The following is a 26,383-nucleotide window of genomic DNA, read 5'->3' as shown; positions in this document are numbered from 1 at the left end:
CACCTCGGCTCTCGGCTGGTAAAGTAAGTAAGTGGTCAAGATCGAAGTAATAATCGAAGCTATCGAAAAGAAAAATCAACCATATTCCTTCGTGTTAGTACCATTTCTGTCGACAGTGACCGTACCAGACCCACCGCCAAACCAACCTGTGATCATCTAAACCCAGTCATATCGTGCTCCCCTTCCAACCTATGAAGATCGTTACGAAGCATGACCATCCTTTTAGGCCATGTTTCAGGGTATGATGCAACGATCGCACGAAACGGACGCTGTTAAGTTGTATCACCTGGAAAAGGGAGATGCTGTGGGTATGATTGTTCTAGACACGCTTTAGAATAACAATTATGAACGAGCTTGGGAGATCCTCAATTTGGAAAATGATCCAAACAAATCGTTGAAGGGTCTACACGGAAACTAGTCGATGAATGCACCGGTCACGTCGAAAACCTAGCCAAGCTCAACCAGCAACTAACCGGAATGTCGCAGTTGATTGTGGCAACGCAACAGACAGGTTTTGATCAATCAATTAGCGCTTCTAGAATACGAACACATGACCGAATTCGTAAAGCAGCAGTACGTGATATTGGAACGACCACTACCCTTTTGGCAACATCCAACATCCAGGTGGGTCGTGCAAATCTTCGCATGCACCAACAGCGATACCAGAGTACTTCAGAACTTCAAGTGCCCGGCCTTCCAAAAAGATGGCCGGCTGCAGTGTCAAAGGAAACTTAAAGAGCCTCCCGATCAGGAGGGCACAACAAAATTATAACTGATCCTGTTATTTTTTGACCGATTTTTTGCTAACAACTGCCACTGTAAGTGGTTAAAATAACTCAAATTCTAACAAAACTGCTTAGCAGTGATGGCAACAAATATAACAAAGTTTGTTATGTTTTGAACAAACTTGTATCAAAATTTGTTACGATATTTCCAACAAATTTTGTTAATATTTTGGTAAAATATAGCAAACACTTCTTTACCTCTGTCTGCTATATCGACATTTTCTCGGCCTATTGTCAAAAACATTACAGCTATTTATCGGGAACATTTACAAATAGCAACAGAAAAAGATTTTTACACATTTCTTCAATTCCAAAAAACCGCACCCTTTCAGTCGGAATTGAAATCACGACATACCACACACGAGGCCATCGTCTTAACCACTGTACCAGAACTACTCTTGAATGAAGGTAGTTTAAATGCTCATATGATTTGACCGATTGCTTATTTTGGGTTGTCAGTTTTTGCTGTTCGGGTTGTCTATAATAATAGATCTATTTTAGTACGAGTCCGTGATCAAGAAGAAGAAATCGAATCCGTTTTATCAGTGTTGCACCGTTTTGACAGTGTTACACGATGTGCTTTCAAATAGACCAAAAAATAAATTGAAGTGAACCTGGCCGCTCAAACTTTTTTTTAATGAGTTCAGGTTTTGATTCTATAGATGTTATTGCTGATTTTGGTAGGAACCAACCACAGCACATAAGAAGGACTCCTTATAAAGTAGCGGCCAAAATTGCCGAATGTAAAATTTCACATTTTAGCACATGCTTAAACGCGGTTTTGTAGTAAATTGTCTATATTTTTATGATTCGGGAATAAAATTTTGATAGAAAAAAAATATCATGTAAAAATAAGCTGTCAAAGTTGCCCATTTCAAAAGTTTGAAAAATAGGTCATTTTAAAAAAGTCAAAAAATTAAATACTTATCGCGTGTGTAAACATTATTGTTATATATCATTTTAAAACTGATACCTTAGCCTATCAAAAAATGAAATGAAAACAAATTTAAACTCAATGAGGTGCGCGATAGGCTACTTATAATAAAAATGAAATTCTCATAAACTTTAATCAAAAAAACAACTCTTGTCGCCTCTTGTCGCCGCAGTTTCTAACAGTGCGTCTGAAAGCTCGAAGTATGTTGTATCAAAACATGAATTGAAAGTTTGCTATAATTTGACGTTTTCCGAAAAAAATAATTTTAAAATTGTCATATTTTTAGCAAACCTTTAAAATTTTAAGTACCCTTTCAACAAATTTGATTATCTTTGTTACTAAATTTATTTAGTACCTGAAGAGAGTTTCAATGAGAAAATGGGAGAGTCCCTGCGAGAAAAAAAATTTATTTTTGTCATGCAAATATTTATATCGGACACATTTGATAATTTTTCCCCAAATCACCCTAAATATGAGTTCTTATAAGTTTTAATCATTTCTTTTGTAACAAATATAACCTAGAATAAATTTGAAACTAAAAAATAATTTTGGCCAAAAATTGCAATTTTCCGACTATTGTGCACAGGAAAGATTGAACCTAATTAGTTTAGTGATGCGTGGAAGAAAATATTTCTCAATTATACGAGGTTTTGTTAGTAAAGGATTGGAGAAAACACTTGTTGCTTTTAAATTTTGTAAACAAGATGTAAACCGAGAAAAAAAACTAAAATATTTTATTTTATCGTTAATTATTTTTTTCATAATGTGTTTGCTCGATTACGTTTTGTTCCAAGCGTCTACCAACAAAATAAAAGTTTGAGAGATTTTCTTTTTAATCCTAATACAATACTATGGTCGTAGCTTTTAATGAAAAAAAAATCTAGTATGCTCATATTTAAGATTCCACAAAAATTTCAAAATAACTGTTTTGTTTATTAAAACAAAGGTTTCTTTCAATTCGTTGTTAGAACCTAATAAAGTGCAGAAAATACATAAAAGATGGCTTAACAGGAGCGGCATTTTGCATCGAGTATATTTGTAACTGCAATAGTTTATATTTAAATTTTATACACTTGCTGTTGTCGGATCCTTGCAAAATTGTTATCCAAACAAACAAAAAAAGTCTAGAATGGACGACAAAATTTTCCTAATGCAAAATTGATTGAACGACGTAGATATAAGAATTTGCTACATGTAATCTTTATTTCGTTCTGATGCACTGAAACTGAACATAAAATAGGACTTAGATTGCAATTTGCAGTTGCACTTGAAATTAGACACGAAATTTCACTTTGAATTTCATTTGAAATTGGGTGTCAAATGGACATGGTATTGGATTTGATATGAATTGAAAATAAACATGAAATTTGACTTGAAATAGGATTTAAAATTGAACTTGAAATTTTACTTGAAGTTAGGCTGGTATTGCATGTAAAATTTGGTAAGAAATCAGATTTGAAATTACACATAAAATTTGCGTTAAATTTTATAGAAAAGGTCTGGCACGTGCTCCAGTGTGTGTCCCGGGCACGCTAGTGATGATATGTAACAGTTTTACTAGTGACCAAAGCCATATTGCTCCTATATAACTCAATGAGTTATAACTATCAGAATCTGTTACAAACTTGAAACTTTTGTTTTCACTTCCTGATCAGTTTATTTCCGATTTGTAACACAATGTGTTATAAATATCAGAATGTGCTATAAATTTGATGTTATTGTGTTATGCCCTCCTGATCGGAAAACCACCCCAATAAGAACAATTTTGATTGGCGCGCCATATCATATTGTATTGCTACGCCCCACTTATAGTAAGTTTATAAGGGATGAGTCGCAGCCAACTAGTTTTATCGTGGTACCGTGGACCCCCGTTCGTTTGACCATTTTTAATCTGAACACTTTTTAATCTGAACCCCGTTGGTTTGCACGACGCACATAGGAGTATTTGGCCCAAAAAGTTGGCCATAAGTCCGAAATATGAAATGCATGATTTTTATTTATATGTAGTATCTGTAATCTCAGCATAGTCTACTAGTCACGTTAGTATGATTTTGAACTGAATTTATGCTTTTCTTCGCTCAGCAAGCTGCCTATTTAGAACGCCATTCGGCAGTAAATTTTTTCACTTTTAAAATGCGTTCTTCCGCTCGTTGGTGCAAAAACCTAAAAATCCGAGTGAAATAGTGTCTATTCACCATGGGTAAGTATTTATCAGCAAAGAAGGATGTTATTCAATAGTTTTCATGTATAATTGCATAAAATTAATGAATGTCTTCGATACGAATAGTGATTACGAAAATTACCCCAAAAATAGTGGTAAGATCTTAATACTTTAATCAATGTTTTGGTAACCTTCCGAGCATGTCCCGGCAAAATTTCAATCACCATCAGATAGGTCAAACATCACAGAATATAGTGGAATCGAAAAATCTTCCGCATGGTTCCGCTTTGTCGTTTTTTAGACATTTAATTATTTTAAGGTAGGAGTCGTGCGGGTAAGACCGGCACAGGGGATAAGACAAGCACGCATAGAGTTTTACTAGAATGCATTAATCAATTGTGTTATTAAAGACTCAACATATTTGTATTTATTATTTCAGATGTTTTAAAACAGATCGAGCTTACTATAAATCGTAAAATATCAAAATAATAAACAAAATAAACGCGAGTGTCGCTGATGCGCAGCCCGTTGTAACTTTTCGCGAGTAGGTTTTAAGCTTTATTTCTCAGAAGAAGTTTCAAACTAAATTTTAAGATTTTATATATTCTAGCTAGCATTGTTTTTCATAAGTGAGATTTAAGTAGAAATATGATTATTAAATGTATAAAAATCGTCTTCTTAAAAAACGTGCCTTGGGAGTAAGACCGGCACCTTTCGAACGGGGTAAGAAAGGCATATTTGCAGGTCGCCGGCAACAGTCACAGTTTGCGTTTGTCTCGCCTTGAATCATTTCACACACTCGTTCAAAGTCATTTATAGAGAAAAAGATGTTATTCAATGTTACGGAGAACCCTCATTATGGTTACCGTACATGTACCGTATTAATGACTATCGTCCGATGGTCAGTAAACTGACCACTTTCGCGGAGGTTAACGGAAGTTATTCGGCTCTGGTCATTAAGGTATATGATTTGACTTCTATTGGGTTTGCCATCGACTTCTAGAGTGATTCGAGAAAGTACATGATGGGCTTAGTTAATTTTAAATTCCTTTTATTCTCATAGTATGTATGTTTAAATTATTCTTAATAAAAAACAATATACTGTAAAACTTTGGTAGGAAATTTTCAAGAATACAATGCAACAGAGATGTTTTGATTAGACTTCTGCTTAATTCGGATCCATTGCTTAGTAGCTCAAGGCCGATACCAAGAAAAAAAGCAAACCTTTTTCGACCGAAACGTTGAAGATGTTGGAGGCAAATCAATTTCAAACTGAAGAATATGAGAAATGCAGCGACTATGAAACAGAAGACTAGAATGTGATGCTTCTATACGTATACGTACACACCTACACATTTACATACATACATACACTTTTACATCACACATACGCCTGTACTAGCTCACATACATACTGACACACATCCCAACACCTAATAAATGGTTATGTTCTTAATCGGTTTTTTATAAATATAAGAGAAAGATACGAATTGAACTTTACAGGAGATTAGTTGGCAATTTCTTTAACTTCATATGCAGAGTTGGGAAATATTTAATTTCTGATCATGTTTTATCAATATCGACTGGAAAGAAGCAATTTAGAATTTTGGCCAGCTTTTTGGGGCAAATACTCCTATGTGCGACGTGCAAATTAAAAATGGTTCAAATGTCATTCTCAACATAACATCATTTGTTTATGCAGACAATGCACATAAACACGATTTGTTTGTACTGACCTAGCGTGTTTAATCGGTTTCACATTTCGTTTGCCTAACGATAAAGATAGAAAGTCGATCGGAAAATGCAATATTCGCACTTGCAACTGCCGACTAAAACAAACCATCAAAACAATAACAAAGAGCAGGGCGACCAGTTCACAGCGGTTTCAGCATATTTCGGGTTACCAGTTGTTCAAATTAAAAAGTAACCCCGTTAGTTTGCATGAGGAATCGTTCAAACGAACGGGGGTCCACTGTAATATAAGCAACCACTATAAGTTTGGTTGATTAACAGTTTTATTATGTTTTTATGGTTAGTTATATGTAGTATTTGACTTGTATCATCTTGGTATTGCGGAACATCATATTGAAACCAAAAGTAATGACTAATGCCGCAACAAAACCTTTATTAAATTTAAACAAAACCAAGCGGCTTTAGAATTGTTGTTTGGGAATTAGGTTATGCAGGCTTTGTCATAAGACGTAAGGCCAACTAAAACAGTAATGATACAAAAATTGTACAAAATCAGTTTATTCGATTTGTTAATAGAAAACGCTACGAAGACTCGCTTAGAAAATCTTGTTAGACTAGGAATAAAGTGAATAGAATCCCCTAAACGACTATCCCTTGAAAATTGAAAAAAAAAATCAGAAGGGTTGTGTACAAGACACGACCGCACATTCAACGTAGGACTACGCAAAGTTAATGTAAAGATGCGGAAGGGATATGGTATCCTGCAGAGCTACGATGCCGAGTGTGTGTGGTTCAAGTTGTTCGAGCTGCAGTTGCAAGTACCGAGTTTACATTTGTCGTCCTTGTTGTGTTGCCTAAGTAGATGCCGAATATTCCGATCCGTACTTGCTTGAATGTTCGTAGCAAAGTCGGTCCATCTTAACCTAAGTGCCGAGATTTCTCATTTCTTAATTCAGCCTTTTGCTTCGGGTTAGACATTGTTCCTTTGGTTGAGAAATCGTCAAGCCATCAAGAGCCGCCTCTGACATGGCACGCGTGGTACCGGTGTTACGCATCATCCAACGTTCACCACCGCATTATTTAATTATTTATTTATTTACTTCAACTGACACTCAGTCTAAATGAAGATACGATACTGTGAATGGGAAAAGCCGACTTGAGTTGAGATTTAGTATCCTATTCTCAAATCGGCATAAAAACCCATTATCTTTTTCATTTCACAACGTATTATACACTTAAACATACATCAAATTCACAAAATGATACATAAAATCTTGGTTAAGTTAAATTAGACCTAATTTTAGCTTTAAAAGCGTTCGTCGTTATAGAAAAGTCATACTGGTCGTAAACGTCATTAAATACAGAGCACGTCGCCTGGACTGGTTCGTGTTGTCCGTATTGAATGCGGTGGAAACCGAGCCGAAGAAATCTTAGCGGTCGAGGCATTACGTTTAAAATTATCAACGCCAACATTACAGGAGCATCAATTTCGGAATTCAACAAATGGGCGACAAAGACGGCTTTAGATAGATCCCTCCTTTTGCTTAACGTTTCGATTTTCAGCAGCTTACAGCGGTCCTCATAACGAGGAAGGTTACGACGGTCCGACCAGCGTAGAAATCTAAGTGCGTGTCTAATAAACCTCCGTTGCGCTGCTTTGATTCTAGCTGACTAAACATTTGTATACAGCAATGTCACAACATTTGTTATACAGCAATGTTACAATGATGTATGCAAATTCGCAGGGGATGAAGCGAAACGCCCAATTTGGCTTCCCTACAGCCATTATCGGTTTTATTGTATTGCATCATATCCACCAACAGTGTCGTCTTTTCAGTCATCAAATAATCTTCATCACACGAAGAACAATGCTACCAGAGATACTCAACAAAGCACATTGGCGCCAAACTCTAGCGAAAAGATGCACTGCCATGACCGTACCACAAATAATTGAGAGAACGCGCTGTACCGCATTTTGGAGGATGCTGGGAAAGACTCATCCAGTAAGTAAAAAAAAAAATATTTTGAATCTCGTCAAACTCAAACGAACACAACGCTAACAAAATCGCAATGCTTGCATACCCCATGAAGTAGAAACCCACAACGATCGGATGTAATACCAGGATGCTTTCGCCACTGGAAAGAGTTAATATAAAATAGACAATTTAAAATTGACACGGAAGTTCAAAGTGACTATGTTTTATTCAGAAAAAAATACGAATATTTTAGTAAAATATTTTTTCTGTAGACACCAATATTAGCGTGGCCTGACAGGAGTAACAACATTTTATACTACGCCTAGAACGGGAAAAGCAAATATTTTTTGTATTTTGTTTTTAATTACCAATTTATGTCATGGGAAATACAATTAAGGATTTCAAATGTCTAAATGTTGATGTTAACTAATTTTAATTCTAATTAAGAAAATTGAATGAAAATGCGTTATATAAAACTTGTTTTGGCCCAGTCACACCTCTACCGGTAATCCAATCATAATGCCAATCACGTGTACGTACGTGTATTGGAAATTGTTTTAGGTTGAAATTTGAAACCATGAATTCCTAGCCACTGCGATCGTTCGCCACTGTTCGCAAATAGCATAATTGCTCTCGTTGCTCGAATAGGTTTTAAATTAAAATTTCCATGTCAACTGCTAGTGGCACCCAACCCGATCATTTCAACCGACCAAATTAGCATACAACAATCATATGAAAACCATGTCCAAACAAACAGGTGTTGTGCTACAGTACAATTGCCGTTCAAAATGCAAACTGTAAATTATACCTCCGAGTGGTATCAGCATATGTTCGGCCGATAGGAACATTTCACCTCGGACTCGGTTCTATTACTGCCACTAGAGGGCCTCTCACCACCACCCCCCACGAGAGGTCCTCCTCTGATTGGACGGGTGTTGTGATAGTTATAATTACAAATTAACGTTAACAATCGAACCCCCCGAGACGCCGGGTACGTTGTGCCGTGTTACCGCGCGTGTTTTACTCTAAAAATTTTGCATTTATGCAGCACCACGCGTACTGCCATGTGCCGGGTTCAGTTCAATGCTCATCCATGCATCGCATCGCGTCAGGTATCGCCGAGCTGAGGTATGAAAGATTACAAACTCGGCGCAGTGAGTGATCTGACAGGTGCAACTTTATTTCAACACTTTTGCTCCCCCCAGCTAGTGGTGCAGACAGCAAACAGCGGTGATGATATTCCTTCCCCGGAAAGCGTAAACAATCGGATGTTTCCCATGCGAGAAACATATTTATAGAATACAATTTGCATCCGATTAAAGTAATGAGTAATCGTTGTTTTCCATTTCAATGTTGCAAGCAACTTCATTGAATTATTTTTCTACTGACATTTTGATGTAACTTTTACTTGGTTCATTTTTGGCTAAATAAATATTGAATTACTCCATATAATTCCGTGCTTTCACTTCATAAAACAAAATCGAATACTAATGTGCCCGCTTAGAAATTATCGCGTCATCGCCTGGCGCACTAAAATTACTTGAATGGTGAGAACTTTCTCAATAATCATACTATACTTGACCGCAGCATTCAACTTAAATGCAGCAATAACCGGATCCAGCAGCAAACATCGTCTGTACAATTGTTACGCTTTACGCAGTCTAGAATGACGCTTGTAGAACGTGGGAAGACTATAAATACGAAACCAATCAACGCACTAATTTCAGTACAAAAACTATAATCAAGTGCGAAACTTCCGGGAAAAACACGTGACCCGAATAACCGGTGCATCCGCGAGTTTCCTTCGATTTTCCCCAGTGTAGTCATCCGCGATCTTCCAGTGCATAAACATGCAAATCCGTGCAAACCGTGAGTGGCTCTGTTGGGTGACGATTTCGGACATCCTGATACTAACGGGTGGCTCTTGGCATTTCCAGAACTGGCACTGCTGCTGACGGTGGTTTCCTGCCTCGGGCTGACCCTATCTGCGGTGGACTATTGCGATCCGATAACCTGCAGCAATGGGCGGCCACACATCGGGTGCAACGCGACGGACGACTTCGGCGATGCCTGCCCGCCGGACACGGAAGTGATTCCGATGGACGACAAAATGAAGGAACTGATTATGAATCTGCACAACAGTTTGCGCAGCGAACTGGCCAACGGCTCCATGGAGGGTTTCGATTCGGCCGAACGGATGGCCGTTTTGGTGAGTGCGAGGCTTTACTTTGCGGGTGAATGCCGGCTTTGGCTGGCCAGCCAATCGTTAATATTTTCGTAGAAAAAAAGTGTGTTGACGTCAACATGTGTCTCGTCTTGTGGTGCTCCATTTGGGTTGGGAAATTGGGAATTTTGTTGAAGAGTTCCCTATCCTAGCGTTATCTAAATTTAATCTCACGCATCGATTATTCTCCAGAAACCGGTACATTTTACAGTGCTAATTGTTTAGGATTTATTTTCTCCGGAATTACTCAAAGCGTGTAAGAACAGTTCGTTTCTGATCGAAAAACTAACTCAAAAATAAGAAAATTTATTCGCACAACCATTAGAGCGTTTTGGATAAATCTAAAGTTGAACAATAATTTACAATGGGAAAGTTACATGATGTTATAAACCAATATACAACATATTGGTGGATTTTACCAACCAGGAGGAACAATTTCAAATGCGAATCCACCTCTGACACGGCAAACTGCATATAATTTCTCATATATGCAGTACAGAGTAAAAGTACAAAGTACGGGGTCAATGAAGTACAGAGAGAAAATCAATGGACCCATATTGCTACCTTATCGTATGTCCGATTTGTTTGAGAATGGAACGGACAAACAGGAATTGAGTTGATGTTCTACACGGTCAAACGCTGTCTTCAAATCGATAAAACTGTTTCCAAATTACGATAGCAGAAATCCCATCCAAATCCGATAAAAAAGAAGTAGTGATTTCAAACGAATCAATCAGGTCGGCACAGACAGGGTAGCTATCTTGGCATCTAATTCAGATGCCGTACTTTTGGGGATAACTAACGTCATGTCTACAGCTGTCAGCTAGTGAGACCCGCTGCACTGCGCTGATGTTGGTTGGCGCTAAAGGGCTGCTACCTTGATGGTAGCCAAAAAAGCGAACGTCTTATTACTAATGAGATTGCAGCCCCAAACCAGCGCCATGAACACAAAAAAGAAAACTATACTTCCTTCAACAATATTGTAGATAATAGTTAACTCTATAATTGCCCTATACACCATTTTCTCGTATTCTGTTTTGCTGCGGAGCTGCAGCTAAAAGAGCAAAAACAGCAAATCACTCGGCTTTATAAATCTCTAAAAATCTGTTCAAACGAATCATTTTGGTAGTCATACCGTCGAAGTGGTAGTCGAAGATGGTGAAATAAATTAAATTAAAACATTAAAACATACGACATAATATATATAAAATAATAAAGGCGACGTCCTCTTTCTCACCCGTTTCCAGGGATTATTCTATCACTTTTACTCAAATTTGTTTCATTTGACAGCCCCGTCCCAGCTAAACATTATTTGAAAAATTTATGTATGAGACATTTGTAGAACTAGTTCTGATTTTTCAGAATAAAGCTTGGCTGTTACTTTTGTATTTACGATGCCACAATGCTGCTACTCCGTTAGTTACCGAGTTCATACGTTTACCAAATGGGTAGCAGCCGAATAGCGGTATAACTATCAAAAGAGTGATTCCACGGAGTTTCGCAAATCAATTTTAATTTGTCATTTTTAACTTTAAAAAAAGTTATACACTGTAAAAAATTATTTTTAGTGAAAATGAAAAAACATGAAATTTTCAAAATATTATAACTTATTTGCCCTTCATACGTCAGCAATGAAACTTTCAGAAAAAGTAGTGTATAGTGTTACCACTAACATGTCGAAAAACAAAATTTTTTAAAAATGTACTTTTTTAGATATTTAACTTTTTAGTTTTATTTTATTTTTTTTCAGCAGAAAAATTTTTTTACAGTGCACATATTTTTTTAGAAAGGCAATTTTATTATCTACAACTTTGCTGAAGACACTATTTCGATCAAATAAACCATTTTTCCAATATAAAATATTTAATGGATTAGCACCATTTTTGGTTCGGCCCTTTTGAAAAAGCAGTCGACATATTAAAAAAATACCTGATATGATAAAATGACACCATTTTTTAAGGAGAATAGCTATGCAAAGTTTCAGCTAAATCAAAAATGATAAATTAAAAAATATGTTATTTTTTCGTCACTTGGCGTGGAATCCCTCAAAAGATAAAGCCTAGCTTCTTTATTCAGAAAAATTGTAGATAATAACCAATTCTACAGATGTTCTATACATAACTTTTTCAAATTTTCCTTAGTAGAGATGGTTCTGTCAAATGAATCAAAATCGAGACCACTTGGGTCGAGCCAAGTATATTCAAATTCACCTTAGCCAGTGATTATCATGACTTTAATGTCGAACTACGTTTTTGTTTTCTACATTGGGGTGCATCTTAGAAGTTCAAGAAATCAACATATAACGAACAATTGTTACGTTTTGCACGCCTATAACGCAACAAATCTTCAATGAATTTTAGAGATATTTACTTCAATCGATCAGAAATATTTCTATGCAAAAAATCAAAACAACGTAATTTTCTTTTCGGTAAATTAGAGTACCTGGTTTGCGGTTACCAGGCACGGCTTGTTGCAATGGACCAACCAGAAAGCCTCAGCAGCTATGCGATCGACGAAGCCGTTCGTGTATGGTAATGAGTCACGATGAAATACCAGTCCAGGTGGGCAGCTGCAAAAGACGTGGAATAATTCCTGTCTTTTTGTTGTCGCGATCAGCATTTCCTGCCAACTCAAGCACTTCCGCAACTAATTATTCTATCACGGCAGCCAGCTCCAGCTTCGATAGTTTCCTTTATTCAGCAGCCGATGAATACGACCGACCGGGAACTGCAAACGTGCACGATTCGAGCGCGACTTACGCTGCCCTTGTTGTTTCCTCCTTTGCAGCGTCCAGACATGCCGATGAGATGTTGGCAGTAACGTTTGTAATGTTTGGCAGCTTGCGTTTGAATAATGCTGTTCGCCGGCTTAGGTCTTGTTATATACCAGAGCAAGCGACAAGAATCGATCCCGCCTATTTTTCATCTTACATCATTCCATCATCTACGTTGAATAAACTGGAGCATTTCAATTTCAGTCTGAACAAAAGAACAAAGTTCCCAGCCAGCACCAACTCGTATATCAATGTACAAAAACTGTCGAAAATATCTCTTAACAAATTCGGATTCGTAAATAAAGCCTAATAAAGCGCGTACAAGTTGATATTCTATCGTTTATAACGCTAGTAACTGACAAACATACGATTTTCAGCACTAAGTCGTATAGCCGCATGCGGCTGGTCGCGCTTAATCGGATCTTATCGTATTGAAATACCTATGCAAGTGTGTCGCACAAAATTATTCCTCAGTGCGTATATCGCCTCCAAAATGTTGCTGATAAGCAGCTTTTGCGCGTCGAATACGATTTTGTTGAATACATAACAGTGCGTAACTCTTATTTGCAATCTAATTATACATATGAAAATGCTGACTGGGGTTACCAGTGAGCCGTTCACCTTTTGCTGCCAAAGAAAACTTACGCTACGTATTACTGTAGTTTCATCAATTACCGAAAACCGTTCTTTTAAGAACGAACAAATTCTTATATGAAGATGCAAAAGATGTCCCTAAAACTGCTAATACTAATACTGCTTATATGAAGATATAAAAGATTGTTGTTCTCCGCTGATCACAATAAAGTTTATTGGGCCAACAGTAATTATTAAAACAAAACATTCGGTTTAGTTTTAATGCATATTCTTGCGCATTTCTTGCAGTCAATCGTTTAATTTGGTGTCAGCTTGATTTCAATTGCTATCACTTGTTCACGGCACACAATTTTTCAAGGTGACGATTAGGCCATTACAAATATTTTAAAAAGTTTTTGTCCCTCCGGTGTTGGGCCAGTGAAGGGGAGGGCGAAAAAAAAACAAAGAGAATTTTTTAATCGAGCAAAAAAAAAGGATTTCAGGCATTTTTATTTTAAGTTTAAACGTGAAAACCAAATCTATTCTTGCTTTTAATATATACGTTGTTAATTTCCATGCAAAAATCTACAAAAAAAAGACAAAAACAAAAGAAATTTTTTTAGCCGATTTTCGGAAATTCCGCTATTTGAATTTCCATTTCTATTTCATGCTAGAAGCGTTAACTCAACTAGTACACTAATTTTTCAAGTTTTTCAGGCTGTAGAGCCCACAGACAATTGATTTTATAAAAAAAATTAACTAATGTCCTACAAAATATTTTTTTGCCCCCCGATTTTCCAAGCCAATTTCCAAGGAGGGGGGGTGGGGTGACAAAAACTTTTAAAATGATTTGCAATGGCCTTATTGAAATTAAACTAACTGCGGCACAGCTCGTGTTGCCGTTGGTAGTACAGCACAATAAAGAATTATCAAGGCAAATAGCAACCAAGGATAAATGATAGGATTTCATTTAGTTCTCTTTGGAATACCATGCGGTATCGAAATCCGTACAGCTTCGAAATCCGTACACCTAATCCAATTTGCTTGATTATATGTATTAAAAAGTCTAAATGCAAAATATTAATAATAGGCCTAGACCTGTGGTTTATTAGCATTACGTCAATGTCAAAATATAAGTAGTAGGCCATCAAATACAAGTAATAAAAATTAAAACGTTTATGCCTATCAGATTTGCCTCTAAATTAGCTGTGTTGTTAGCAATTTGCTAAGAAAATAACTTTCAATAAAATGAAGTCTAAAGCGCACTTGAAGTGATTTTACTATTTAAAGTCCCGAAATTCAATTTGAACTAAAGGTGTTTATCGTTCTACAACTTAATTTCATTCATTATGGCATTGAAATAATATTTATTCATCATAATTAGTACTGTACGGATTTTGATTCAGTTTTACTAGTTGAATCTAAATCCGTACACCTGTGCAGTATCCTTAGTGATCCAACTCTATTCTATGTTTTGCCAAACAAAATGGAAATAACTAAAGCTAAATATATGTCGATAAACTGGAAGATGGCAATTACGATAATACATGGTGGATAATCCTTTAATAAAACCATCGAGATAGTTCAAGTTCCGGTCACTACGATAAGAGCTACTATATTGAATTGGTACTTTCGAAATACCGGAGTCTTTTCTGCAATTTTTCAGCTTTCCGTATAATTTGCAACAAAAATCAAGAAAAAATGTTATATATGGTTTATAAGTGAAGTTAATTTACTCTAAAATATTAAAAAAGTTTGTTTCTAAGCCTAATATTTCCTGAGGCATAAGGAAAAGAATGTAAGAACATTTAACACAAACAAGGTTTTGTTACAAGTGAGTGGTCCCATGGATAAAGGCAATATTTAATCAGTACCAAACCTGATATTTTAACTTTCCGACCGAAAATGAACAATTATCCATAATTTGGCTTAAAAACAAAAAGATTAATTCGTTGCAGTGTTCCTACTGTGCGTGTGAACGACTCTTAGATGAGCAGGACTAAAATACAATGCGTCAATTATCGAGAAAAGCATATTTTATAAAGCAATTAGTCAAATAAAGAAAACCAATTTAACCACAAACTTTAAACTCATTTAGATCAAGCTTACACGGATTTAGATTCAAAATTATGCGGACTTTGATTGATTTTTAACATGGTGTACGGATTTTGAGTCACAGGTGTACGGATTTTGAATCAGGCATAAAAAAGTGTACGGATTTTGAATCAAGAGATGCACATTTTGATCTGGTTTTTTTATAACTAGGATTAATTTTAGCTTCCTGTTATTCCAAATAACGTTAAAATGAGCATTATACTGTCAAAAGAAAACATGACGAATTGCTTATTACAATATCATAATTTTATATTGACCATTTAAAATTGTCTAGCTCTTAGGTGTACGGATTTCGATACGGCACGGTAGTAGAATTACACGAGATGAACCAGCCCAAGGCTGAAAACCTCGATAGTAATGAGAAGAAAAAAAATAGTGGAATTAAATGGAATTTTCCATTAACTTTCTCGTTGATTCCTGAATTGTACCAACAATTGTTCGATAGATTCCTTACATCGATTGTGAAGTGAGGGCTGCAGGCAGGGACTTCAATTCATTTTCATTCACAGGACCAGTGCTGTTAATATTCATCAGCATAACGTTCAAACTTCTGGATTATCAGTCTACCTTGCATTGAAAATCTGCTTGCTTTGATCAAACGTACATAATAACTATATACATCAAGCATGAACTTCATGCACGAGAATATAGAATATCAGCGCCCTGTGATATTGTAACAAACTGATATTCACGTTTGAGCAGTGAAAATCAATAAAAAAAATTTATGTTGTTATTTAGCATCTATTGCGTTCAGCTGTTGGACATAAGATTTTTCTTTTCATTTACTGCATTTAAAATTGTTTTTTTCCTGAAGTAAATATCACCTTCTGGGTTTGAAAATCACTTTCTGCTGTTCTATTTTCACGATATATTGAACTTGTATACTATGATGAAAATCACTGTGCAGTTGTACATACGAAACTCAGAGGCATAAAAAACAATGTATGCTAAGAAAAAAGATTTTCTGTTTTGTTTGAAATTCGGTGATAATTAAAGGCCCTGCACAGGACTATGCTGAATGGATAGACAGCTTTCAAAAATAGTGATTCGGCTATATTGGATAATAGCGTTTTTGTTTTTTAACCTGGGTTTATTCCAACCGACCACTAAATAAACAAACATTTTCGCGAGCATAAACAAACGTTTTCGGGTTGTTAGTGTGTTGCTTATTGCGAGGTTGAAACTGTGAAAATACTCAGTGCGAACCCGTCGTCTAAAAAGTGCAACCCAGAGCGAAATTAAGTTAGACCTGAATAAAAAAAAAAATGTTTTGACAGCCGTTCGATTGGAACTAGAGCGAAACTAGGTTTAATCTAAACAAAAACAAAAACGGTATATAAGATATTTGGTATATTTGGTGATGCGAAATTTATTATTTGAGCCAGTCTAGGGTATAGTCCAATTTTTAAGTTAAAAGCGGAGCCAATCGTGTTTCAAAATTCAAAATGCAGGAGCAATCTTAAGAAACACATTTCATCTTCATAGAACTATTCGATACGATTCATTTTGATTTTATTGTTATCTTGGGTTACCTACGAATGACCGAAAAACAAATGTCCGAAATAACAAATGGCATAATATATCTAATGGCCGAATCACGAACGGCCGAATCACAAATGGCCGAATCACGAATGGCCGAATCTCAAAAAGCTGAAACACGAATGGCCGAACGTCATATTCGGCCGAAAATAATCACGGCCTTCAGCCTGCACAAATATTGCACTATGGGATAATCCCTACTAGTCAGTAAACCTAGGAAAATGCATGCACCTAAATAGTTGTGGTTTCTGAGGGGGAGGGGTTGCCCCCCCGCAGTGGCCGGCGCTTCCGACAGCGGGTCACCAGCGCACACTCGCGGTCTGCGGCCGTCTCGCCCTGAATCATCTAGGAAACTGACTTTGCTACTGACATGATCAATAAGCCTTGCACCCTATAATAAACGTAAATAATTCGCACTTAGTGGAACAAAGAATCTTCAATCATCTATACTCTATCTACCAAAATAAAAAATAAGACGCAGAGTATGTCTTGTTTGTCTGAAACTAAGATACAGAATTTTACGAAAAGCTTTTCTCCTTCACCTATCAATGACGCGGATCATCACAGAGCTGTGAATTAAACAAAAGGCAATAGAGGGAAAAATTTTAAAGGTTTTTCAGGGGAATGTTTCAAATTCACGGAGAGAAATAGTTGAAAAAAATTATTCAAAATGTGTAAGGTCGTACAACATGAGCAATAAAAATGTTGTTGATTTGGGCATTCCGGGAAAATGCGGCCTTTTGTGATTCGACCATTCGTGATTCGGTCTTTCGTGATTCGGCCATTCGTGATTCAGCCTTTCGCGATTCGGCCATTCGTGATTCGGCCTGCTGTGACTGTCGGTGGAATTCGGCCATTTGGATTTCGGCCATTCGTGATTCGGCCATTTGTGTTTCGGCCATTCGGTACCAGCCCGTTATCTTAATTAAATAACTCTAATATTACGACGCTTTATTGTATTTGATCAGTTCGAAAAGATCATCACACCGACTTTTAAAATGAATACTATAAGTGCATTACATGTATATTATTTACCAATCGAAATATACGGATACAAATCTCTTGATTCGCAGATGTGTACTAATTACGCGCATTGCTTTCGAATAAATGCAATGTTTAAATAAATAATCACTTTATAGCACGATATAGCAACACTCCCTTCTGCCGGATGTTTGGAATTCCACTTGCTATAAATAGTAACAATCTATCTACAATGCCTCTGGACACTTTTCTTTTTGTTCTTACAAAGTATAAAAATTACCTTTTTGCCGACCGGTTTCGGGTAAGTAGTTACCCATCTACGGGGCCGAGTCCAAAGTTTTGTAAGAACAAAAAGTAAAGTGTCCAGAGGCATTTAAGAGTCATTCTAGTTCTTACGTTAGCACGACTACGTAATTGAAGTTAAATCTATCTACACTATGCTTAAGCCCAGCCATACTCTGACTGCTGGCTTAAATCACTATAAAACTACACTATTTGAATATGCTCTCCTCTTCTGTTGGGTACTCTTACCACTGCGTCCATTATTTTGAACAATTGTGGTATGTGGCTGGTTCCGAATAGCCGAAAAATAAAACAAATGACCGAATCACGAATGGCCGAATTCCAACAATAGTCACAGAAGGCCGAATCGCGAAAGGCCGAATCACGAATGGCCGAATCACGAAAGACCGAAAAACGTTTCAGGCTTACCTAGCACTTATTGAGGAAGTGGTAAGCTGGTAGCTGGAGCGAGACAGGTGCCAATCAGAGATGACTTGGTCTATAAGCCTTGTAATCCTGATCGGCGACGCAAACCAGATCTCCCTAGGCTCTAGTAGGCCCTCTTTGAGATACTGTAGTCTGCGTTCTATTAGTGCTCCACAATTGCAAAGAAAGTTTTCCGAGGTTTCGCGCTCGGCATTACACAGGCGGCAAATATCATCTTGCACGAAACTGAGATTCCGAAGATGATATTTACTCGGGCAATGTCCTGTCACCAGACCGGTAAACGCGCTGAGAGCTCTCTTATTAATACTCAGCAGCTTTTGAGTAAACTTAATACTCGGCATTATAAATTTTTTTGATTGTTTGAGCGATTGTACGGCCAATACTGACCTGTGAATGGAGAGTTAGAACCACATCTGGCTAGTTCGTCTGCAAGTTCATTTCCATCTATTCCGCAATGACCAGGGACCCAGTACAAGTTTACCGAGTTTACGTGGTTCAGTTGCCGTAAGAGACAAATGCAGTTCCAGACAATTTTTGAGAAACACTTAAAAGTTTTAAGCGCTTTTAGTGCCGCTTGGCTGTCAGAGAAAATGCAGTTATTAGCATGTCTGTATTTCCTTTTGAGACAGACATTTATACATTCTATTATAGCAGCTATCTCAGCAGTTGCGCGACGGTCGGTTTAATAAAGAATAAATTAAGAATATATTTATATACTTAAGAATTCTAATAAACATAAAACCAAATAAAAATTTAAGAAAACCAACGGTTACAGCACTTATCAAGGTGAATCCGGATCCAACGAAACCTGCCTTACTAACAGAACTCCCTCCTGTGATCTTTGCGGGGATGCAGAGGTTAACACGGTCCCTAAAACAGTAAAGACAACACTAACATTCCTTCCCAAATCTCATCTGATTGCAAGGACGTGGCAATTATTGATCCTTTATATATCGAGTAAATGTAGGTACAAAGATGTTCAATGGGATATACTTAGGTTTTCGCGCTTTATATTGAGTATGCGCTATTTTTGCAGCTTCTGATAATTATGTATAGCTTGATTAAATCGTAGGCTATCATTATTATCACGTACCAAAACACTCGGTTAGAATTTTCCATCAATCTCAAATAGTTGACGTTTGTTTCCAAATCAAATTTTTTGTTCAACCGTACACTCAAACAAATCGGCTCGTCGCGTTCACGTGAAAAATCATGCAAACTTCTGTACAGCAACTTACGTGAACTTCATGTACTAGTTAAAGGGAAAATTGATACAACTTACCGGGATCGCACGTAAACTGGTTAGTATGAGTGTGAGTTATCATCAATTCACGTGAATGTTACATGAAAGGTGTGATAGATGAGAATTACCTATGTTTTCACGTAAACTTGACGTGCTGATTTTTTTGAGTGTAGGAATTGTTGGAATCAACATTGCATTATGTGGCAGCCCATCAAATTGCCTATTTCACCCACCCACTGCTTTAATCATTGTTACCATCCCTACGCGTGTTGGAGTCTAGAAAATTTTTTATTCAACAGCTTGCTTGGATCTAGCGTTACAGTCTGACACAAGGAAACTATATATATATATATTGAATAATTTATATTCATATAGCTAATCAAGTATACGAGATTATACCTTTTGAGATATAATTGTGTTGCATGCATTAATAATCTGATGAGAAATTTAAATCTCTACTTCCAAGCGCTCTTTATCTATTCCCATGAATATCAATTACTAATCCGTTGATTGATGATTCACGAGCAGAAAGTCTCTATACTTGAAATTTTCCTATGCTAGCGTAATTGAAATATTTTTATTTGATACGAATGCAAAGAATCCTGCTGAAATATAGTCCATAGTGACGTTTAGTGGACCTAACTAAACGTCAAATATCATCATATAAATCTAAAATCTTTCCACCAGCAGCATACACAGCTTCAGTTCAAAAACCTGTCACCCGAAAACGCAGCATGAATTAATATTTTGCTTTTCTGTTCGTCCTCCCTCCCGCCAAACACACAGGAATGGAACGACGAGCTGGCCAAGCTGGCCGAATACAACACCCGCACCTGTCTGTACTCGCACGACGAATGCCGGGCGACGGAGAAGTATCGCTTCGCCGGACAGAACATCGCCCGCAAGTCCAAACCGAACAACATCACCGTCGAGGTGACGCGTGCCATCACCGATCTGACTAACAAATGGTGGCAGGAGTACGTCGATACCAACCAAACCGTAATGGACTCCTACCGGAAGGTGGGCGAAGGGTAAGTCGTATTGCGAATATCGCGAACAACGTCTTTATAAGCCCCCGGGCAAAGCATTTGACATTAACAACGGACACTCACTTCTCTCGCTCACTATACCTACATATCGGTTTGATTTCAGAGTGCATATCGGACATTTCGCGCTGATGGCGAGCGATCGGATTACTCGAGTGGGCTGCGCCGCGACCAAGTACTTCAATCCGGACAACAAACGTAACTACGTGTACTACGTCTGCAACTACTCGTTCACTAACGTGCTCGGAAAGCCGGTCTACCGGAAAGGCAAACCGTGCTCCAAGTGTGACAATTGTAGCAAAAAATACCCGGGACTGTGCGAGGGCATTGGCGATGCCATCGACAAAGAGCTCTGAGCGACCGCGTGACAGTCGGAATTCGGTGGCTCTGGCGGACGGCATGATAAATGTAGGCTAATAAAAACGAAGTGATATTTTACTGATACTGAAACCAGAGTGAATTTATGATCTACTGTGAAATGTTCCACTTTGTCTTGATGCTCAATGAGTCCGATTGTCGGCGGAAGAGCTGGTGGTTAGGTTTTCTATTTGAAGTCCAAATGATGGCAGTATTTTGAGAGTTAATGCACGAAAATTTCAATCAAGCGTTATGCCATGTCATATCTAGTGGGCAATCAGTTCACCTGATGTGGCAAATTGAGAGTTGTTAGGATTAGGATAGCCGGTATAACAGCATTTGTGTGACTTTTCATTCATTTTCACCGAATTAGATAGAACTTAATTAAAATTTGGGAAGATTCTGTTTATTACGCAATAACTTGATTAATTTGTGAAAAGTTACGCTTTTTTTAGATACGTTATACTGTAGGGATACAGTCATTTAGTCGACCTGAGTACATTGGATATACCGTTATCGCGCCCAAATTTGTGTATTCCTTATTTCAGTCAAAACTTTCGAATTCCTGCATAGCTATTAGTTTGAGAATGTCAAATAGACTCGAAGAATTTGAATAGAATTTTGGATGCCAAAGTTGGTTCCATTTGCTTGATTAGTTCTCGAGTTTTGAGGAAATTTGTCTTTAATTTGTACAGGAGCCTCCCCTCTTACGCCCTCCATAAAATTGCTCTCACACCCCCTCCATAAAATTGCTGTTCATTTTATCTATCCAACGACACATAAATTGTTCAGTTTCGTTCAGTAGTTTAGTATTTATTACCATTTGAAATCTTGCATTCAAACGTTACACTTCTATTTTCGTTTTCACAAAGTGCTACCCAGTCCCAGTATAGTAAACAAAGACGTAGTCCTACGTCATAAAAGCACCGACTTCGGTAAAATTTGCCCAAAATTTGGACAGCCGAGCGTTCGGTGAAAATTTCAGTGCTGCATATCGACGTTTACGGATCTTGCTGTGATTCGCCCACACCGGCATTGCTCCGCTGTGGGAATTGATTGCTAAGTGGCTGCGAAGTCACCCAAACCGGCATTGCTGAAGCGTAGGGGAACTGTGGGTAAGACGAACAGCTTAAGAAGAACATCTAATATAATACAGAGAACTTATGATTTATAAAACCTAAATACAGTTTACTTCAGTTCACTATATTGTTTTCAAAAACAGCTTGTGAAATATTTAACAAATAATGTTTTTCAATGTGTATTTTGAGTATTAAAAATGGTCCAAAAAAGTGAACTTTTTTAGTACTGCGGGTGAAACGGAAATATGTGGGGGTAAGATAGACAGGTATTGTAAATCGCCCCAACTGAGAGCATATAACACTACTAGCAGAGCCCGAATCTTACGATCCAGAAAATATAAATGTCTCTTCAAGATTCAGAAAACTCCGCATGCATTCTATTGGCCAGTTTTTGCAAAGATGTTTAATCTTTGTATAAGTTCTTAGAGTTCTTATAAAGTGGTATACCGATTATATCTACATCTGGTTTAATCAACTCCCGATTTTAGGTACCCCCGATTTTAGGTACCCCCGATTTTGTCTACCATTTTGACCCGTTTTTATCTACTTTATTTTTACTTTATATTATAACTGTCATTTCAACCATGCGGCATAAAAATTCGGAAGATTTCATGATTTCATACATAATAGAAAATATTTCTTTATATGGTTTCTGCGGGATGTAGTTATACACAGATTTGGTATGAAAATGCTAGAGTCAAATACGCAAAGCAACATCTATTTATTTTGTAACGCTTCTTTGTTTCTTTTTCTTTGTGAGATTTTGTGAAATTTTGTGCTAGCTTTTGTCGTTTTTGATCATTTTCGCGATCACTTCTTGGCGGTATATCAGACAAAAGAGTGTGGCGCAGGTGCATGAATCATGAAATCTACCAAGTAGGGTAAAGTGGTGCAGAATGTACCGCTTAAGCAAAACATCATTTTGCAGAGCAACGGCGTGTTTGTTCTATGTTTTTCAACTTCTAAAAGATTTTGGGATCTTTTTCACATCTACTCCTGAAATTTCCTAACAAAAACCAGTATTTTTTGTTATTTTTGACGATTTTTGGCAAGAGTCAAAATCATTATGTGGGGCAGAACGCCAAAGCCCGTGGACAAAACGCACCAAGTTTGCCCAATTAGGCGTTAAACGCAACCAGAAAATTTACATTTAATCACGTGTTATATAAACTCCTAAAACTAGGCAACCGAAATGGCGGAAGCGTTCGTTATAGCGTTTGTTACATACGCTTGTTTGCTGGGATACAATGGGTTCATATGTCAACATAATTGGCAATAAAATTTAATCATCTACTTTTCTTCAACTGATGTGTGATGAAATATTGTAAGTTAAACAATGTACAATTAGGTTTAGGGCAAATTCAAGGCCAAAGTCCTATACAATACATAATATTGCTACATTTTGCCTTTCTACTATATGAAAATATAGTATAAAGGTATAGGAATCACTCGAAAAACCGAAAACCGAAAGAAAACCTAGTGGGACGAATGTCATATACCATTCGACTCAGTTTCGAAAACTGAGCATTTTCTGTGTGTGTGTGTGTGTGTGTGTGTGTGTGTGTGTGTGTGTGTGTGTGTGTGTGTGTGTGTGTGTGTGTGTGTGTGTGTGTGTGTGTGTGTGTGTGTGTGTGTGTGTGTGTGTGTGTGTGTGTGTGTGTGTGTGTGTGTGTGTGTGTGTGTGTGTGTGTGTGTGTGTGTGTGTGTGTGTGTGTGTGTGTGTGTGTGTGTGTGTGTGTGTGTGTGTGTGTGTGTGTGTGTGTGTGTGTGTGTGTGTGTGTGTGTGTGTGTGTGTGTGTGTGTGTGTGTGTGTGTGTGTGTGTGTGTGTGTGTGTGTGTGTGTGTGTGTGTGTGTGTGTGTGTGTGTGTGTGTGTGTGTGTGTGGAACGCTTTTGATTGAGCCAACATTTCTCGGAGATGGCTGGACCGATTTTAATGATCTTAGTGTCAAATGAAAGGTCTAGGTGTCCCATTGTTCGCTATTTAATTTCATACTGATCGGACTTTTAGTTCAAAAGTTATGTATAAAAATATGAAAAATATGGGACTTCATCATCTCATAGGTCCCTTAACCGATTTGAATAAAATTGATTGCATATGAAAGGAGAATCTTTTAAAACCTTAACTTCAAGATTTCATGACGAATGGGCTTGTGGTTTGAAAGTTACATAAAGAAATGTGAAAAAAATGTATTTAAAACTGCTTTTTGTTGCATATAAGCATTAATTCAATAGGAAACATCCTACAATTTATTATCATTTGAAAGTTACTGTTGAGATCTATAAAACGAGACCAAGTTACTGAAAATCAGACGATTGATTCAAAAGTTATTCAAACTTTAACACTTCAGCGCCGTATATTAAACCGTTAAAATGTATAAAATCGAAATAAATTAATCAAGGGTCGATTGTATTCAATGTATGTGTTATGTATGTGTATGTATGTATGTATGTATGTATGTATGTATGTATGTATGTATGTATGTATGTATGTATGTATGTATGTATGTATGTATGTATGTATGTATGTATGTATGTATGTATGTATGTATGTATGTATGTATGTATGTATGTATGTATGTATGTATGAATGTATGTATGTAAGTATGTATGTATGTATGTATGCGTGTATGTGTGTCTATGCTATTTGCAATTTTAAAATTTGCATAGAAATACAAGAAGAGTGAGGAACATTTCAATTGTCATTTTCTTTACTTGCTGTTACTCGCAATCGGACGAGCAAAGCAAAAAGCGAAGAAAAGTATTCGATTTAATCATATAGGTATAGTGGTGTATAGTATTTAAAATACTAATGAGTTGATTTTCCCAAATAAATTTATACCAATTTCAAACAAATTTTGCTCATCAATAGATGCTTTTCCAATCAATAGATGCTAGAGCTTAGAAATTTTATATGAAAAAGAGGAAGAAATACTAATAATTCTGTACAATTTGTTTTCGCTAGTGACACTTTAAAAGATAATATCATATGTCATGTATCATATTTTAAAACATAAATTAATATGGGTCCACTCATATCAGGAAAAATAACAAGCGCCGAAAATTATGTCGGTCACATGACCATCCTCAAGCATGTTTATTGCGCTGCTTTTGTTTCTTTGATCTCATCGTTTCCTAAAACATCTAAAGGGCAATATCATATAAACGATACGATCAAACTAATGACTATTTTTTCATTAAAGTTTATTCAAAAGAAGCTCTAGTTTCGCCTGAACTGTATTTATTATGAAATTTGCATACCGACTAAGTGGTAAAAGCTTAAGAGAAAACCGTGATTTCTTACATGTGGAATGAGATCGTGGATAATCGCTTGATTTTATTGGATGTGGCTATGTTTGATGCTTTTACATTCTACAGATTTATGAATTAGCTTGTTTTACGCCAAAATAAAATGCGCATTCATAATTTTACCAAATAGTTTCCACGTTTTTAAACAATTAATAGCATGGGTCATTCTACCCACCCGGTGCGTTCTGGACAGTCTTCCCCTAAACCAAGATGCGGATATTGTGAAGCGACTAAACCACGGCAGGCTAAAATGGGCTGGTCACGTAGCAAGAATGTTGGATAAGAGACCAGCGAAAACAGACCGCGTACCCGTTGGATGAGCGCTGTTGACATAGCTGCTAGAGCAGCTGGTGTTAGGGGCTACTGGAGAGCGGCAGCTCAAGACCGAGAAATGTGGAGACGGCTCCTGAATTCGGCATGGATTCGTGGATTGTCGTCAAAAAAGTCAAGTAAGTAAAGGATGAAGGAGGTGTTATTGGACATAGTTGAAGATGACAGAGTTTTAAAAATTAATTCGTGGTCCGGTTATAAGCAAATGATAGAGTAGCCGCAAATCGCTCAGAAAAAATTGAAAATCATTTTACTTCCCTCTGACTCATCCTCGGTTCTGTAAAAAACAGATATATACATTAATCGGCTATTTAAGGGGCAATTCTAGACATGCTTTGGTACCAAGGCTTGAAAGTTTTTATGGTATCATGATATTCATGGTATCGGACCGACTTCATTGATGAACATCCATATGAATTTAATACACCAGCGCAATTTTGTTTTGATTTTCCAAGACACGCGACATGCAAAAAACAATCTTGCATGAATTTTTGCTATTTCAATTACATTTGTAGTTTCAATTCAGAACACAAAACAT

General features: G+C 37.0%; 1 protein-coding gene across 1 annotated transcript; it reads left to right on the top strand.

Moving 5' to 3' along the window:
• The first annotated feature begins 229 nt into the window (after positions 1-229).
• Positions 230-21,127, top strand: LOC128744304 (antigen 5 like allergen Cul n 1-like). Its single transcript, XM_053841183.1, has 5 exons — positions 230-308; positions 401-667; positions 9,486-9,757; positions 20,512-20,756; positions 20,878-21,127. Exons 1-5 carry the CDS (start codon positions 230-232, stop codon positions 21,125-21,127), a joined length of 1,113 nt encoding a protein of 370 aa, XP_053697158.1.
• Positions 21,128-26,383: the final 5,256 nt, after the last annotated feature.

This window comes from Sabethes cyaneus, chromosome 3 (genome assembly GCF_943734655.1).
Source record: "Sabethes cyaneus chromosome 3, idSabCyanKW18_F2, whole genome shotgun sequence".
Lineage (NCBI taxonomy): Eukaryota > Metazoa > Arthropoda > Insecta > Diptera > Culicidae > Sabethes > Sabethes cyaneus.
Note: the sequence above shows the minus strand (reverse complement) of the source record. Positions and strands in the feature narration are given on the sequence as shown.

Coding starts and splice junctions, on each gene's coding strand:
- LOC128744304 (XM_053841183.1), top strand. CDS start 230: ATGTTTCAGGGTATGATGCAACGATCGCACGAAACGGACGCTGTTAAG. Junction 668..9,485: donor GCACCAACAGCGATACCAGA/GTACTTCAGAAC, acceptor TGGCATTTCCAG/AACTGGCACTGCTGCTGACG. Junction 9,758..20,511: donor CCGAACGGATGGCCGTTTTG/GTGAGTGCGAGG, acceptor CCAAACACACAG/GAATGGAACGACGAGCTGGC.